The 16865-nt window shown below is 45.2% G+C and overlaps 2 protein-coding genes and 1 long non-coding RNA gene across 3 annotated transcripts; all 3 read right to left on the reverse strand.

Moving 5' to 3' along the window:
• Positions 1–205: 205 nt before the first annotated feature.
• On the reverse strand, positions 206–3199 carry LOC103304117 (antileukoproteinase-like). Its single transcript, XM_008161056.3, has 4 exons — positions 3073–3199; positions 2176–2337; positions 1619–1768; positions 206–428 (listed from the first exon to the last, which is right to left on the reverse strand). The coding sequence occupies exons 1-3, from the start codon at positions 3155–3157 to the stop codon at positions 1620–1622; spliced, it is 396 nt and encodes a 131-aa protein (XP_008159278.1). The 5' UTR covers positions 3158–3199; the 3' UTR covers positions 206–428; position 1619.
• Positions 3200–3814: 615 nt separating this feature from the next.
• On the reverse strand, positions 3815–4943 carry LOC114229274 (uncharacterized). Its single transcript, XR_003615364.2, has 3 exons — positions 4830–4943; positions 4532–4690; positions 3815–3979 (listed from the first exon to the last, which is right to left on the reverse strand). It is a non-coding gene; the product is annotated as an uncharacterized LOC114229274 (long non-coding RNA).
• An 8425-nt stretch (positions 4944–13368) lies between these two features.
• On the reverse strand, positions 13369–15458 carry PI3 (peptidase inhibitor 3). The gene is made up of 3 exons (XM_008158756.3): positions 15345–15458; positions 13746–14014; positions 13369–13530 (listed from the first exon to the last, which is right to left on the reverse strand). Exons 1-2 carry the CDS (start codon positions 15421–15423, stop codon positions 13758–13760), a joined length of 336 nt encoding a protein of 111 aa, XP_008156978.1. The 5' UTR covers positions 15424–15458; the 3' UTR covers positions 13369–13530; positions 13746–13757.
• Positions 15459–16865: the final 1407 nt, after the last annotated feature.

Genomic DNA, 16865 nt, shown 5'->3' on the forward strand with positions numbered 1-16865 from the left:
GACAAAGTCATTTGCCCAAAATGACAGAGCCGGTCATCTACAGATACAAGATTTAAACCCATATCTGCTTGACTCCAAACACTTGCTTCTTTCTACTTCATGGGTTGTGGGAGAAACCCCATACATGCAGACATTTCATTCTTCATCTCACCCATCATATTCTAGGTCAGACTCAATGAGTCAAGGAAGATGGAAACACAGAGAAAACTTTGTAACATTTGTTTATTCATTAATCAACATACATTTCCTATTTGTGCCAAAGACTCTAGTTGGATGCGGAGGATTTATAGATAAAACAGGTAAAAACGTAGCCCCCAAGGAGGTATTGGTCTCAAAGCCACATCTTCATCAAGGTTCTCTATTTTTTTCCAGGCTTGAGGACAAAGGAATCCCAGGAAGTAATTCCATACATACCAGGAAGTCCTCATCTAGATTTATTTGGTGGAAAGAAAATAAAACAGAGCCTCAGCACAGGAACAACCCAAGTGACCTTACATCCTTCCCACCAAGAGGAGCCTCCTGCCGCCAGGCCCTAAGTCCCCTGGGATAAGGAGGGAGAGACCATGGTGCTGGAATAGGTGAAAAGGTGCTGGTCTTTGGTCTAGGGATCAAGAACAAATCCAGACTTTTCACTGACTCTTGCTTCAGTCTTCCCTCTGGTAAAATTAGGACACGAGGCCAGAGGACCCTGCAAAGGCCTCTACATCTGTGCATCATCCTAGGGTTTCCTGTGGTTCCAGATGACCCAGCCGACTGAGGCCATAGCCATAGCAATACTATGGCAACGCACAAAGCACCTCCAGTCTTTTTTTTTTTTTTTTTTAGCAATAAAACATAGTTATTATTATTTACAATTTATGTGCCAGGTAGTATGTTCAGAATTGTATTTATATTTGACAAACAGTACTATCTCAGTTAATCTCTGCAAAGCTTTTATAAATTTGATATTATCATCATCATCATCATTTTATAGATGAGATTCAGGGAGGCTAAGTCACTTGCCTCGCTCTTACAGCTGCTAAGTGGTAGAGTCAGGTTTGTCTGACCACCAAGCACTGGCTATACGCCACAGAGATGGACAACCTACCAATTAAATTTTTTTAAATTGTGGTAAAATACACATATCAAATTTTACCATCTTAATCATTTTTTAATTTTTCAATTGCAGTTTACTTTCAATATTATTTTGTATTGGTTTCAGAGCACCTTCAGTCTTAAAAAGCACTTTTACATTTAGTATTTCAGTGGGTATAAATGCATCCATTTTACAGATGGGGAAACTGAGGCTATGAAAGATACAATCAGTTGTTCATAGTCACCCAGTCGGTCAGAGGCAGAGATTATATTAAAAGATAGAACTCTTGCCCCTTTTCATGGCTCCTTCCTCCTGGCTTATTTCAACAATCCTTCCCTTCCAGGACCCAGCATTACCAGTCACAGGTGACCCTGGGGGATTCCTGATTAAAACTGGGGGTAAATGGTGCTGAGGCAGAAGATCTGCTTGTGGTAGGAGGTACAGGGAGATGCCAAGCATCCTCCTTCACATGGAAGGGCACCAGGTGGTTGAGGCTGTGTGAGGATGTGGGGAGGTGTGGAACTCTCCAGTTCTTCTCCTTACCTCACACTGGCTTGACACATGAATTCCCACACATCCCCTTGCAGCACTTGAGACTCTTCAGGCAGTGGCTGTCATTCAGGCAGTTGTCTTGGGGGTTGACCATCTTACACTGGCCAGTGACCACTGGACACTTCCCAGGATTGACTTGAACTGACGAGAAGAATGTTACGACTCAGAGGCTTGATCCCCTAGGCACCACGCAAGCTCCCATCCCCATCTCTATCTCATGCATGGAAATCAGGTCCTCAACACCCAAACAGAGGCCAGTGTATGTCTTGAAGGAGACTCCTTCCCACTGAGGGAGCCCCAACTACTATTGTAAGTGACAGACAGACAGATGGACTCATTGACTGACTGACTGCAATCAGTGAGTTGACAGATTGACTGGTTGACTGGCCAGCTGGCTACTGACCAACCCACCACCTGAGAGCACAGAGATGGAACAAGCCCTGACTCTGCCCCACCCTCCTTCAGAGGAGCCCCCTCCACTTCTCCAAGATGCATGTCCTCAAGCTCAAATCTCACTGGTCCCCTTTCCCAGGACCCTGCTTTCTCACCTGGCTTTGATGAGTCTACAGGATCCAAGCATTTGATGCCACAAAGGTCACGACAGCATTTCTGCTTCTTTGGACACTGCCAGTCACTGTGGCATTGAGGAGGTTCATACACAAGACACATGGCTGGCTGTATGAAGGGGCAGGCTCCATGTTTAGCTTTTTCTGAAGGGTAAGAACAGAAGAGGGAGAAGGAGCTGATTCTGAGTCATGACCACAATCCTGAGCAAGGAATCAACTTCCCAGGAGGGGAGAGAAAACCTAACGCAGGTGGCTGACCCCAAATGAATGCAGGGAGCAGTTAGGATTCCAGTTTTAAGGCAGCTGTGGGGCAGCATCAATCTCAGCCAAGCACTCAACCAAGAGGGAGTCAATAACCCAGGAAAGAAGGCACAGATGGAGGTGTGCTGATAAATGTTGTAAGAGGCGGCCTTTGTAGCATTTGCCAATTTCCATGGTGTAAATACTCCCATCATGATTGATTTCAAACTAGTAATAGGATGTCAACTAGCTCATAAAAGTCTTGAAAACTTACCAGTTGGCCATTGCAAGCCAGTATAAGCCAACTCCAGGGCACGGCTGCATAGAGCTCATTAGGTGTTCCCAGGGAGAGGGAGAGGTACATACTGGCTGGGAGGGAGGCAGAGAGGAGCAGTGAAAGCAGGAGGGACAAGTCGTCAGAGATTGGAATCAAGAGAGCAGATCAACTGATAAATAAAGAGAAAGTGACCGTCAAAAAGTGGTGCAGAAAATTAGGAAAATTAAACAGGAGATCAAAATGATGTGACCATTGAAAAAGAGCAAACAGTAGAAAAGGAAGCTTGAAATTAGGGGCCGTGGACCAGACCATGGGAGAGATGACTTCCAGGTACCGGGATGGCCTGAGAGACTCTGACTCACCTTTGCTAGCACCTACTACAGCCCAGGATGGCAGGATTCTGAGGGCCAGGAGCACCGTGAAGGCCAGGAGGTTGTTAAGCTTCATAGTGAGGGCAGGAGGCTGTGGTGGCCAGTGTCAGCCGCATCCCTTATACCTCTCGCTGTGGGTGTGGCTCCTCCAGAATTGCCCCGGCCATCCCAGCTGCTATTTCATAAGCAGGGAATTCAGGCAAAGACAGTGACCTCACCACCTGGAGTGTCAGCGGTTCTTTCTCCCCCAGGCAAGAGTGTGAGGCCCAGAGAGGGAAATGTAGAACTTGGAGGGGGACTGTCTCAGTTTAAGAGGCCCTTTGGGGTGAATGGAGGAGGGGGGAAGTGGGGAGAGCTTCTTAGAAACCTGGAACAATCACCAAGGTGTGGAGAGGCCATCAGCAGCAGTCTCAGAGAAAGTGTAGCAAAAAGCGTCGCTCCTCCATCTCAGAATAACCTATACACCTTTCATGGGACCCAAACTCAGAAAATAGGACTCAAGATGCCCCATGGCCCAAGGTCAGGATTTGGAAACTGACCAACAAGGAATCTGAGTGTCAGAAGACCCTGAAAGAGAAGAACAGGACAGGAAAACAGAAATGCAGGAATCGATCAAAACTCTGTGGGAAACAGTAGCCCCATCCTTTTTGACAAACCCTCAAGGATCTTCCCAAAAGGCGGAACACAGAGAGATCCGGCAGTCATCGATTCTCATGGACAATTGTTTTAGGCATATAACACTTTATTCCTTTGTGCTGTTGTCATAGTAATAAGCACTGAACTCTGATAAAGGAAGTCTGGGGGATGAGGAGGACGTGGAAGAACTGGAGACCAGTTATCCGAGTCGGAGCCTGTACTATCAGTGTCTTCTCAGGCCCGGGTCAGAAGGGATTTCTACCTGGGAAGAGAAGACAGGATCAGAGGTACGGGGCGGTGCAAACTGTGCAGGGGGCATTGGCTGGGTCCCAAGACCGCTGTGGTCTGAATCCTGCTAAGTCCCTCCCTCCCTCCCAGGAGCGCTAAGGATCAGGGCCTGGGGATTAGGAACACTAGGCAAGCCCTCCTAAGGAATGATATCGTCTTGTCCTTTACTTCACAGTTTAAATGTGAAGAGGAACGTGATTCATTATTATAAACTAAGAGAAACAAACAAGAGCAATCGAAACTAGCCATCATAAACATTCAGTAACAGTTGAGGAGCTTAGAGGTAAATGTCCCCGTCATTCACTGAACAGCGACGCCCACTCCATGAAAATGAACTGTGCACTTGCTGAGGAAAGAAGTCTCCGGATTGTCCTTGAGGCAAACTGCTCAGGGCAGATCCCAGTTTCAAAGCTCTGATCTCAGCGGCTTCCAAGGCACTGGAGGTTCTCAGCTCCCTCCGGGGCACCTGCTTCCCTGGGGACGTTTCTGGGGCAAAGGCAAGAATGGCAGCCGGGAGATTTCTTACCTCAATCCAGACTCGGCCAGGGCACCACACACTGACGTCTACAGTTGTAGAAACAACACTTCTTGTCCTTCTTGCAGCCTTTATCGCGCCGGCACAGCGGTAACATCACGAAAGGGCAGCGGAGTGGGAACTCTGGGCAGTATCCAGGTTTGGCCACATCTGAGGAATGAAGCCACAGGGTGAGTTGGGGGCACCTGTGAGTCCTTGCTGGGCATCGGTCCCAGCTTGTCCCATGCACTCCTCTGAGGACGCGTTCCCCACCCCGATCACACACAGGACCGCCTCATCCTACACCCACCTGTCTCCCTCAATTCAGGCTGCGCCATGGGGAGGCAGAGGAGGAGGAAAATCCCGGTGAGCACGGAGAGGCTGCTCTGCCTCATCTTGCAGAAGAGTGCGGTGAACCTTGGGACTGAACGTTTATATCGCCTATGGCAGGGGCCCGCCGGCAGGGGGAGCTGTAGTGCCTATGACCCAAGGTCAGAAGTGCCTTAACTTGACCTTTCTTCATATCAGCGGTTCCTTTCACGGCCCCCCAGGAAGAGGCGCTGTAATAAGTTCTGGGGGGCATAAGTCTGAGAGCCCATAAGAGCGTCCTCTTTGTCAAGGAGTGTTAGGGCTGGCCCGGCCCTTCATAATCCTTGCTTTATGCAGTGGAGTTTGAGGCAATGGGAGGGAATTATCTTTCCAGGATATTCCTCAGGTCTAACATACTTCACTCCTCACTATGTAAACCATACATCTCCCAACAGATTTAAGAAATAGGTACATTCGGAGAATTTACTTTGAATAAATGAACACTTGAAACACTCACAGGCACCATGACAAGGCAAGATAATGAGCTATTACTAGGATAATTTTCAGATTATGGAGAATTGGAGAGCAGTTAACCAAGTCTGGGGATATATTGTGAACTGACTGCACAGACACAAGTTTAAGTTGTGTGATAAATATTTTCTGCCTTAACTCCTATCTTTAGGTCTCCATGACTTTGTATAGACTTCTTTTGTTTTGGGTTTCTTTGTTTTTTATTTTTATTTTTAATATTTTTTTTATTGATTCCAGAAAGGAAGAGAGAGAGAGAGAGAGAGAGATGAGAGAAAATAATTGATTAGCTGCCTCCTGCACGCTCCACACTAGGAATCGAGCCCGAAACCCAGGCAGGTACCCTGACCAGGAATCAAACCGTGACCTCCTAGTTCATAGGTCAACGCTCAACCACTGATCCACACTGGCTGGGCTTGTTTTTAATTTTTAAAGAAATTGTTACTTTATTTTTAAAAATTTTACCTTTATTGTTGAACGTATTACAGATGTCCCCCCCATTAACCCCTCCCCCTGTGCCCCCGACAAGGCCTTCATTACACTATTATCTGTGTACATGGGTTATGCATATATGCATATAAATTCTTTGTTTAACCTCCCCCCTCCCCTTTGTTTTTAAGGTTAAAAGTCTAATGAGGTCATTTTGGAATGTGAACCGTAGGCCAAATAACTCTTTTAGCTCTCTCTGTGCTCCTGTAAAAGTGTGTGTTGCTTCTGCTTGCTTGTTGGCAAAGGACGTACCTATCTTAAGTCATGGTAAGAACCATATATATATATATTTTATTTTATACAGAGAGGAAGGGAGAGGGATAGAGAGTTAGAAACATCGATCAGCTGCCTCCTGCACACCCCCACTTGGGATGTGCCCGCAACCAAGGTACATGCCCCTGACCAGAATCGAACCTGCAACCCCTCAGTCCACAGGCCGACACTCCATCCACTGAGCCAAACCAGTTAGGGCAAGAACCATATTGATGGATGCACACAGGACCATTGGTACCAGGTGTGGGAGGCAGAGAGATGCTGACAAAAAAGACGGCTCTCTGGAACAGCAACTCTACCCACTAACTACTCTTTCTTTCTTTCTTTCTTTCTTCCTTCCTTCCTTCCTTCCTTTCTTTCTTTCTTTCTTTCTTTCTTTCTTTCTTTCATTTTAATTGAAGTATAGTTGACATACAATATTACATTAGTGTTAGGTGTACAACAAAGTCATTTGACTTTTATATACCTTATGAAGGAATCACCATGATAAGTTTAGTATATACCCGTCACTGTACAAAATTATTGCAATATTATTGACTATATTCCCTATGTTGTGAATTATTTATTTTATAACTGGAAGTTTGTACCTCTTATTCCCTTTCACCTTTCCACACATCCCCTCACCCTCTGGTAACCATTATTTTGTTCTCTGTCTCTGTTTTGTTTAGTTTAGATTTCATTCGTTTTCATGGCTAAATAATATATACATACATATATATCTCACATCTTTATCCATTCATCTATTGATGGACACCTAGGTTGCACCCATATTTTGGCTATTATAAATAATGCTTCAATGAACATAGGCGTTCATATATCTTTTTGAATTAGTGTTTTTGCTTTCTTTGGATAAATACCCAGAAGTAGAATTGCTGGATCATTTGGTAATTCTAATTTTAATTTTTTGAGGAGCCTCTATACTGTTTTCCGTAGTGGCCGCATCAATTTACAATCCCACCAGCCGTGTACAAGGACTCCCTTTTTGCCACATCTTTGCCAACACATGTTGTTATTTTTTTGATGATAGCCATTTTTTTGATGACAGATGTGAGCTTCCTCTTTTTTCTACAGTAATCTTGTAGCTACCTCCTGCTGTTTTTTCACTGTGCATCTACATTGCTCTCTTCTAGCTCTAGTTTGGCCTGTCCTCTGTGCGTTTCCGTCCAAATTTGGAAAAAAAACCCAATCCTTTCTAATTTTTTTAACAGTCCAATAATTTACAGCGTCTGCACTTCGTTTTCTACCTGGAATCAAACAGTGACCTCCTGGTTCATAGGTCGTTGCTCAACCATTGAGCCACACCAACCAGGCAGCATCTGCACTTCTATTCTCAAGTTGTCTGTTTGCAGTCCCACAACCCACTTGTGACCATTCTGTTTTCAAAGAACTTTGATATTGCAACTTCAGTATCAAAACATGACAATGATATTGCATGCAAGGAAAACTATATGCCAATCTTGCTAAAAAAATTAGGCAAAAATTCTAAACAAAATATTAGCTAATAAATATTGTCATATGTGAAAATGGTGATATATCATTAACAAGTGAGGAGTTATTTCAACAATGTAGAGTTGGTTTAACAATCAAAAGTAAGTCAAGGGACTAGTCCCTATTAATAGGTAAAGGGAAAAATCATATGATCATTTCCATATCAGTAGTAAAATATGTGAAAAAAATCACTTAATCGATTAATAGATTAATCAGTTAATCCTACCTAATAATAGACAAATATGCAAATTGACCGCACCTTCGCTATGCCCAAGCCACACCCACCAACCAATCAGGACGAGTATGCAAATTACCCCAACAAAGATGGCGGCTAATTTGCATATCAAGACAGCATAGAAAGAAGCCAAGAGCTGCAGAAGGGAGCAAAGCTGCGGAGAAGCAAGCAAGCCGGGGGGAGGAGAAGGGAGGAGCAGAGGCGGGGCCGGGGGAGAGCGGGCGGGCTGGCGGAGAAGGGAGAAAAGCAGGGGGGCTGGCGGAGAAGGCGGGGCGGGGTAGAGTGCAGCAGGAAACCCTATTGCAGGATTTTTCCTGCAACGGGAACGCTAGTCTATATATATAAAAGGCTAATATGCTAAGTGTCTCTCTGACCAGTCGCTATGACATGCACTGACCACCAGAGGGTAGACGCTCAACACAGGAACTTCTGTGAGGTGCCCTGGCGCCCACAAAGAAACACTCGGCTTTCCCCAAGTGGGAAACAGGCCCCACCACCACCCCAGAGTGACAGCTCATCAAATCGCAGCCAATGCTGCTGAGACCCCATGACACAAAATGCTGCCCACAGCCCAGCCCAGCCCAGCCCAGAAACGGTGGCTGTGGGCACCGGGTAATGACATCACGTAGAATGCTCAGCTTCCTCTCCCTAGCGACTAGCCTCCTTACAGTTTCTTCAGCCCAGGAACATGACTTGCTTTATAGCCAGGTGGAAACATTTTACACTGTAACCAAATGTCTATGAAGCGTTTTCCTGTGCCTCATCTCATTTGATCCTCACAGAAGTCCTGGAGTAGGTAAATAGGAGATGTGGTGGAATCCTATTTTCTTTGCATTAGCCGGAAAACAGAGATTTAGAAAACTTAGAAACTTGACCTGACTGAAAAGAAGTAAGAAATGGTGGACCTTGAAAATGACTTCACGTTTTCTCACTGCACAGAATATAGTCAAACACTGCAGCAGTTACATATTTTACCCTTTGTTCTCCCTGAGTGATCTACAATAATAATCTGCTGTGTTGCTGACAATTACCTGAAAGAGAAGTTGGGGTGCTTCAATGGGCTGGAAAAAGTTTAGCTAAATCAGAAAGCAGGTCTAATTAAGAAAGTTTATTCTACGTATATAAAAGGCTAAGTTGACACGTGCATGCGCGATACATATAAAACTCTCACTGGCGCCAATCGCACGCATGTGTTTTGATCTGTCATTGTTGATCGTGAATCTGGTTGACACTTCTATTATAGAGAAAGGGCAAATAGCGATAGTAAAATATTTCTTCTAATTAATTTCCTTTCAATGTGCATGAATTCGTGCACCAGGCCACTAGTCTATTAATGATAGAAGAATATAATGATACAAGATTAGAAATTCACTTTAAAGTGATAGCAGGCCTCTATAAAAAAAAAATCCTACTACAGAGGTAAGCATTTTCAGAAAGCCATTAGAACACTAACAAATAGTGTCAAAATCAACCTTTTCAGAAGTTGAGAACTTAACCAAAGGCTTGTAACAATCCATGGAGTGTTTATTTAATAATAATAATAATAATAATAATAATAATAATAATAATAATAAAAGGTGGAAAAAATACACACCAAGAAAAACAGGCAAATCTCAGAAGAAGAGAAAGCTTGATTTGCCCTATTCCCATCCCATTTCTTCCTAGCTGTGTGGAAGCCAGCAGACTTGCACAATAGCCATGGAAACCAGCAGCCCAGCCACCACTGAAGGGGAGAATGGCTTTTATGCTACTCCAAAGCTCCATCTCCAGAAAATTTTCAGTATTTGACCCCTCTGATAACTTCATAAAAAGCTCCATTCTCAGGGCATATATTTATCTCACCCAACTCAGAACTTGCTCTTTGTGGGTCAATTTTTTGACATCACAGCTAATTCAGACAGTGAGACCAATTGGAGCTAATAAGAAACTGACTATATAGCCCTGGATGGTGCAGCTCAGTTGGTTGGAGCATCATCCCATATACCAAAAGGTCATGGGTTTGATTCCCAGTCAGGAAACATACCCAGGTTGTGGGTTTGAGTCCCAGTTGGGTGGTTATGGAAGACAACCAATCAATACTTCTCTCTCTCTCTCTCTCTCTCTCTCTCTCTCTCTCTCTCGTCAATCGTCAATTTTAAAAACAGTTTGGCACGTCACATTAAAAAAACATAAAAGGAAAAGGGGGCAATGAGATATCTAGGAGGTTTTGAAAATCTTTCTTATTCATGGGAATCCAGTAGGCTACACATGTACAAAATGATGTTTATTGAATCCATTTTGGAAACAGACAGCATGAGAGGTTTGGGGGTTGTGAGCTCACTCAGAGTCTAGAATGATCGCTTTCTGTCCTTAAACCTCAGCCACAGGAAGATTCTAGTTCAAACAACAAAAATGAATCTTCATAAAAAAAAAAGAATCTTCATGTCATGAAGGGGAGAAACAGTGGTTAAAATGTGGCAGCTACCACTCCTGCACCAGCTTTGATGACTAGAATGCCTATGAACATCAATAAAATTTTTATAGGTACATCCCATAATATTTAATATACAAACATCCGGTTTGTACATAAAAGGGGAAGTTATAAACTGGCTAACAGTCATCAGCAAAATCAAGTTCACTGGATCTGGACTGAAGCTCCCCTTCTCAACGTAGGCGCTCACATTAACCGATAACGGCTATTCACATCAAGGCCATTTACTTTATGGAAAAGACATTTTAAAACATATGTATTGCTAATGTTGTAAACGGAAAAAAAATAAATCCAAGCATGATTAATTACTTTGCCTGGATCAGTAAATACCAGTCCCAAGTGCTCGGTGTACTAAAAGACTGAAGCCATTAGTTAAATAAATCATTGTGTTGTTACCTACTGATGTTCCATCTGCTAATGCATGTTCGTCAATCTGTGGACTTCATCCAATACACACACCAAGATTTTTGTTTTGTTTGTTTGAAATTCTCAGATCTCCTTTGGACACTTCTCTTCCATCACTCTCGTAGAAGAATGAACATGAAACAACTTGTTAAACACAGTTTCCAAATTACAAGCCACCAAAAGCACAGCTCTGGTCCTATTTCAGATCTTCCCCCAGAAGGGAAATGCTGTCAAGATTGAGAGGAGCAGAAAGATTATTGACAGGACACCAAAATGATGCAGAACACTTGGCCTTATTCTTGCTATGAACTTGATTTCTGGTTCAGGTAAAATGAATAGATCAACGAGCCTTTTTTTTAAAGGCTACTAGTCCTCCTGACTAAGTCAACAACCTATAGAAAGAGAACAAGCATATTAGGACAGGTAGTTCCCGGCCTCAGCTCTGCCCTTGACGCCTCGTGTGAATGTTGATGACGCCCGTAGAAATCGGTTTCCCCATCTGCAAGATGAAGATCTGGATTATGTCAGCAGGTACTTTCAATTCCAAATTCAGTGGAAGATTGTGGCTCAGGCCCCTGGGACAGGCTGAGAAGCAAGTGGTATCTGAGCATGACCCTTGTCACGCTGGACTCCTGGGGGCAGACACACATGGCTGGCTAGAACAGAGTCTCCTCATCTGGACAAGAAGTGGCCAAAGATTGTCTAGTCATTATCAGTGACCCTGGCTGCTCACCGCTCAGGGTGCACACAGAACAGAGCCTGCAGGTGTAACATCAGGGTTACAGCTCAGCAGAAGCTCCTCTGCTGGAGAACCCCGTGTCTCTGGGAGGAGCCTGGTAGCTGCCGAGCTGCTCCCAAGTAGCCGGGAACTTTAAGGCTGCGGTGCTCATCCTGGGCACTTCAGCCAGCAGCTGCGATCCTCTCACTAATATCATGCAGCTCAGACCTTCACTTCCCCGTCATTCTTGCTCTCTCCCCTCCACTTCATGCAGAGCTGAAAAAGCCTCTTATGGGGCATTAGGGAGTTTAGGAAATATCGGCCACGAGGCCTTGGAAGCCCTACTAGCTCCGATTTCCTTCCTTTTTATCATAGGTTAAACTAGAGGCCAGAAGCTGGGGCTGGAAGACGAAATGGAGGGAGGGTACGTAGCAGCTGCCCCAGTGCTCACAGTTGGCATGAGATTGGTTTAGACAACTTTCATTTCATTTTTTAAAAATATATTTTTTAAAGTTGATTTTGAGAGAGAGAGAGAGAGAGAGAAGAGAAACATTGATTGGTTGTTGTTTCCCATATGCACCCTGATTGGGTATCAACATACCACAACCTGGTATGTTGGTATGTGCCCTGACGGAATCAAACCAGGACCTTTCAGCGCATGGGACAACACCCAACCAACTGAGCCATACCGACCAGGGCCAACCTTCGTTTCTTGACTGCTGTGTATATAAACACTGTTCCCACAATTAGAGCATATTCACCAGGCCAGTCTCAGGAGTGGGAAGCTGAGCCCATGTCCCCCATGGAAGCTGGAAGGTCCAGATCCCTGCTATCCCTGCCTCCTCTGCAGTCACCCCATGTGCACATGTACTGGCTCAGACAACACATGCATAGGCTCCGTCGGGGATGTGAGGACTAGTGATGGTAAAAAGCAGACACGGAGGAAGGATGGGGTTTAACCCAGCATCCAATGGCTGCAGCATCTCACTTCCAGGAAGAGGCATGGAAGTGATGTCCAAGGCTATGGCAATGCTGGCCGGACAGGATGCGACATCAATTGAAGTGCCCAGAGGCAACAATGGTTACTCTTGTAACTCGAGAGTAAAAGATTGTGGGAGCACAGGTATTGGGGATGGGTTTGTGTCCCCATAAAAATGCCAAACTGCAGAAAGGGAAGACATAGTACCATCTAGTGTGAAAGGCTGAAATGTAACCTGTGATTAAAATAGGGGCAGAAAGATAATTCAGGCTCATCAAAAGTGGCCTTGTGAAATAAATGATTGCTGATGGAGTAACTGACAGAAGATAAGTCTTGCTGTCTAGCTTGTTATGAGAAGGTACTTTCCTAGGGACATTTCCATGGTGACTGGGGAGTCTTTCAGAGGTGGCAAAGCTGGGGCTAGAACTCAGGCCACTGACTCCCAAGCCTGTGCTTTTCCTATTCCACCCAAAATGCTCCTCCTCCTCCTGTGGCTTTGGCCTCCAGAGAGCTTCTTTGTCCAAGGGCAGTGGGGCAGTGAGGCCAACAACAGAGCTGTGAGGTCATTCAAGTTTGCCCAACAAATACTCTCCATTCTGACTACTTGGATCTGCCCTGCCCCCAAGAGAACACTACTCAACATTCCTACTAAAGGATTAAGGACTTGGTGTGTCTTGTTTCCTCATTCACATCTTAAAATCTAAAGTTGGGAGAGGATATTGCTTAATCCAAAAGGTGATATGGAGAATATAGTTCTTGGGTTGTTTATTGGATTTCTAATATTAATCCCTAGGAGTGAGCCTCTTGCTCCTGCCCCTTGCTCACCTTCACACCAGGCACAGCTCCCATGGAGCCCTCTCACCCCCACCCTCACTGGGGAGAGGGAGTCCCAACTCCACACCCACCTCCAGGAGCTTCCAGGAGCATAGAAGTCATAGGAGCCAAACAAACGGAGTAGAAAGCAGTCTTTTATTAGGAAATCACTGAGAGAAGCAGCCCAGTTTTAGGCATCCTCGATGAGAGGAAGAATGAGCCATGTGGGAAAGGCATTCAAATGCTGTAGGGACCAGGGACTGCAGTCCTGGGTCTTCACCGGTGCAGCAAGAACAGGCTCCACCTGGAAGGAGAGAGGAGAACCAGAGCTGTGAGTCCGCAGGTCAAAGCACCCAGAGGCAGTGAGAGGTAGGGTCAAGTCCACATGTCACTCCCCTAAGAAGCCCAGTTACAGCCTCCGAGCCCCCTCAGTTTCCCCGTCACCTTCCAGGATCCTCCCTCTCAAGAACCAAGGATCATTTCCCACCGCTCAGCTTTCTCTGTGCCCTCAGGAGTTACCTCTTCCTCCATTCAGTTCTTATTCCACTTGGGCTTCATACAGACTCTTCCACAAGTGCCCATACAGCACTTCTTGTTGCCCGTGCACTCAGAGTCCCTCATGCAGGCGTTAGGGGGGTTCATCATGGCACACATCATCAGAATCCTGGGGCAGGAGCCAGGCTTGGAGGGAACTTTTGATGGAAGTTGGACTGGACCAGGCCCTTTGGCTGGACGTGGGCCTTGTCCTTTGGCCACAACATGTTCAGCTTGTTGACCTCTATAAGGAACTGTTGAAAGAAGAAATGTACCCACAGTTAGACCCCATGTCCCTCTTTCAGCTGTCTTGTCTTTCTTCTTGGTCCAGTCACTGCTCACTCCAGTGTCCCCCAAATTATGACCCGAGGTGGAGGAGGATCACCGAGGCTAACTCGGGTTTGTGCTCTTGGAAGCCTATTCCCTGAGCTTTGGGGAAGGGTCTACAGGACCACGGTTTGCCATCCCTCCATTCCAAGTCTGTGGCTCAGGAGGAAATGCCAGACTGGAGTGACTCCAAGAAGTGAGAAGGACATATTGTCACTTCTGAGGGGAGAAGAGCTCTAAGACACATGCCAGGAGACCTGCGCTCCTCCTGGCTCTGGAGATTGCCTGGACAATTCCGCACCCTCTCTAGGTCGCAATGTCCTCTTTATTTTATTTATTTATTTTTAAAATATATTTTTATTGATTTCAGAGAGGAAGGGAGAGGGAGAGAGAGATAGAAACATCAATGATGAGAGAGTATCATTGATTGGCTGCCTCCTGCACGCCCCCTACTGGGAATGGAGCCCACAACCCGAGCATGTCCCTTTGACTGGAATGGAACCCCGGGACCTTCCAGTCCCCAGTCCAATGCTCTATCCACTGAGCCAAACCGTCTAGGGCAAAAGTTTCTCACTTTAAATCAAAAGCTAGAAATGACAAAGTTTAGTCAGGAAGGCATGTTAAAAGCCAAGATAGGCCAAAAGCTAGGCCTCTTGTGCCAAATAGTTAGCTAAGTTGTAAACGCAAAGGAAAAGTTCTTGAAGGAAAAATGAACACACAAAGGATAAGAAAGCAAAACACCCTTATTATTGATGTGGAGAAATTTTTAGTGTTCTGGATAGAAGATCAATTCAGCCACAACAGTTCCTTAAACCACGCCTAATCCAGAGCAATGTCCTCCTTAGTAAAATGGTGGTCTTCTTCAAATTACAAGCTTTCTGAGGCCCTGCAGGTTCCTAACCTCCTCTTAGAGGACTGATTAGCTTCAGGTGCTTTTACAGGGCAGACAGACAGAAGACAGACCCTACACCCAGGGCCCAGATTCCTGGGACTCCTCACTTCATTCTGCGGAAGTCCCATTGTCTGAGGCCAAGGCCACAGAACAACACTTCTTCCACAGTCTTCCTATCTCAGTCCTGGGGTGAAAAGCTGGACAACTTCCTAATTTATCTGGATACAATGGAAGGGACCAGCGGCTGAAGTGAGGGCCTGAGCCCTGCCTGTTGCTCCAGAAGTGCTTCCTGTCAGCACCCAGGTTGCCCCTGACAGCCTCTCCTCAACCCAACCCAGCCCCAGCCGGGCCACTGGCCCACTCACCTCCTCTGACAGCTGCCTGTCCCACCAGCATGCCGAGGACAAGGAGAACCGCCAGAACCAAGAAGCTGCTGGGTCTCATGTTGTCAGGAGGGCGTGTGGCGAAGGGCTGAGGCCAAGCCTCATTTATGTAGCCACCATTGGGCCTGGTGCCAAGGGCGGGTCTGTGGCATTACAAGGGACAGGGCCTACATTTTTGTGTTTCTACCAGGAACTATCCACCCCCAGCCTGGGAGGGACCTTGGGGCTTTTCCCAAAGACTATTCACAGAGGGAAACGGCAGCCGCTGCGTTACGTCACCTCTGATCGTGCCAAGAGCTACCCTACTTTCTCATGGGGAGCAGGGCTGCGGGCCCTGAGACTCCATCACCACCAAATTCTTTATGTTTAGAAAGGATATGAGAAGCCCAGAGAAAAGACAGAAATCACCCAAGGGTATTCAGCAAGTCAGTGTTCCTGTGTTCAGATTTCAGAACCGAGGCCTTCTCCCATTACTCCCTGATCCTGCCGGTTTCACCCAAACAGTTTAACCCGCCCAGCATCAAGTTGGGCTTCTCTTTCATTTTCCCCAGGCCCTGAAAAAAAACACACCCAAAGACCTCAAAAGGCAAATTTGCCTTAAAAGTCTAATGGCTAATCACTGCACTTTGCCATTTCATGGGTAGTCTCTGAAATGCACCAAAAAAAAGTAATAAGAAAGGTGGAAGTCGAGATCTGGAAGGAGATGATGCCTAGAAATCACAATAAGAAGAAAATATCCAGAAAAGTAACAGGTAGAAAGTAGAAATCATCTATTCTTAGAAGAGCACCCTATTTCTTAAAAGTCTAATGAGAACTGCTAATCATGAAAGTGTGTTTGTGTGGCTCTATTGAAGTTTAGGTATATTGAAGTTCATTACTTGAATGGACATTAAGGGGAGGAGGGAAGCCCCTTCTTTCAGTTAACATGATAGATATGAGCCCGGGTTGGGAACTCCAGGAGATGGTTCCAGCCTGGGAGGAGTTAAACTGTGGGAGGAAAATGAACCTAATTAATACACTAACAGAAAGAAAGTGGTGAGAGAGGATTCAGAAGGCACCAGCCCACCCTTCATTCCCTTTTTTCTTAAGAGCAGTTCATCCCACACTCTTCCCACAGTTGGGTTATGACCCAATAAACTAGCTTTCTGCCTAAGCTGGTCCGAGTTGGTATTTTGTCATAGCTACCAAAGTTGAGAGTAATAGAAACTAATACCCAGAAGTTGGGTGTTACCAGGGACAGAACCTGAAATGTAGATATGACTGAGTTGAGTTCAATTGAGACAGAGAAGAAAACAGATTAATTATTGGGTAGTAAACCAGTAAATGAAATTTTAATGATTTTTACAATCATATAAAAACACAAGGAGCTTATAAATAAATTTAATACATTCTGTGCAAGACAGCTACAGAGAAAATTATAAAACTTTAGTAAGAGACATTTTTTTTAACACTCCCAATTAGAAAGGTATACCATGCTCATGGATTGGAAGATTTAATATGATA

This window comes from Eptesicus fuscus, chromosome 12, assembly GCF_027574615.1.
Source record: "Eptesicus fuscus isolate TK198812 chromosome 12, DD_ASM_mEF_20220401, whole genome shotgun sequence".
In the NCBI taxonomy this organism is placed as follows: Eukaryota; Metazoa; Chordata; class Mammalia; order Chiroptera; family Vespertilionidae; genus Eptesicus; species Eptesicus fuscus.

What these genes read in the sequence shown, in the direction of transcription:
- LOC103304117 (XM_008161056.3), bottom strand. Translation starts at nt 3,157, where the DNA reads ATGAAGCTTAACAACCTCCTGGCCTTCACGGTGCTCCTGGCCCTCAGA. An exon ending in TGTAGTAGGTGCTAGCAAAG is followed by an intron (nt 2,338 to 3,072) that starts GTGAGTCAGAGT and finishes CTTACCCTTCAG; the next exon opens with AAAAAGCTAAACATGGAGCC. An exon ending in TGTAGACTCATCAAAGCCAG is followed by an intron (nt 1,769 to 2,175) that starts GTGAGAAAGCAG and finishes TCTTCTCGTCAG; the next exon opens with TTCAAGTCAATCCTGGGAAG.
- PI3 (XM_008158756.3), bottom strand. Translation starts at nt 15,423, where the DNA reads ATGAGACCCAGCAGCTTCTTGGTTCTGGCGGTTCTCCTTGTCCTCGGC. An exon ending in ACAGGCAGCTGTCAGAGGAG is followed by an intron (nt 14,015 to 15,344) that starts GTGAGTGGGCCA and finishes TTCTTTCAACAG; the next exon opens with TTCCTTATAGAGGTCAACAA.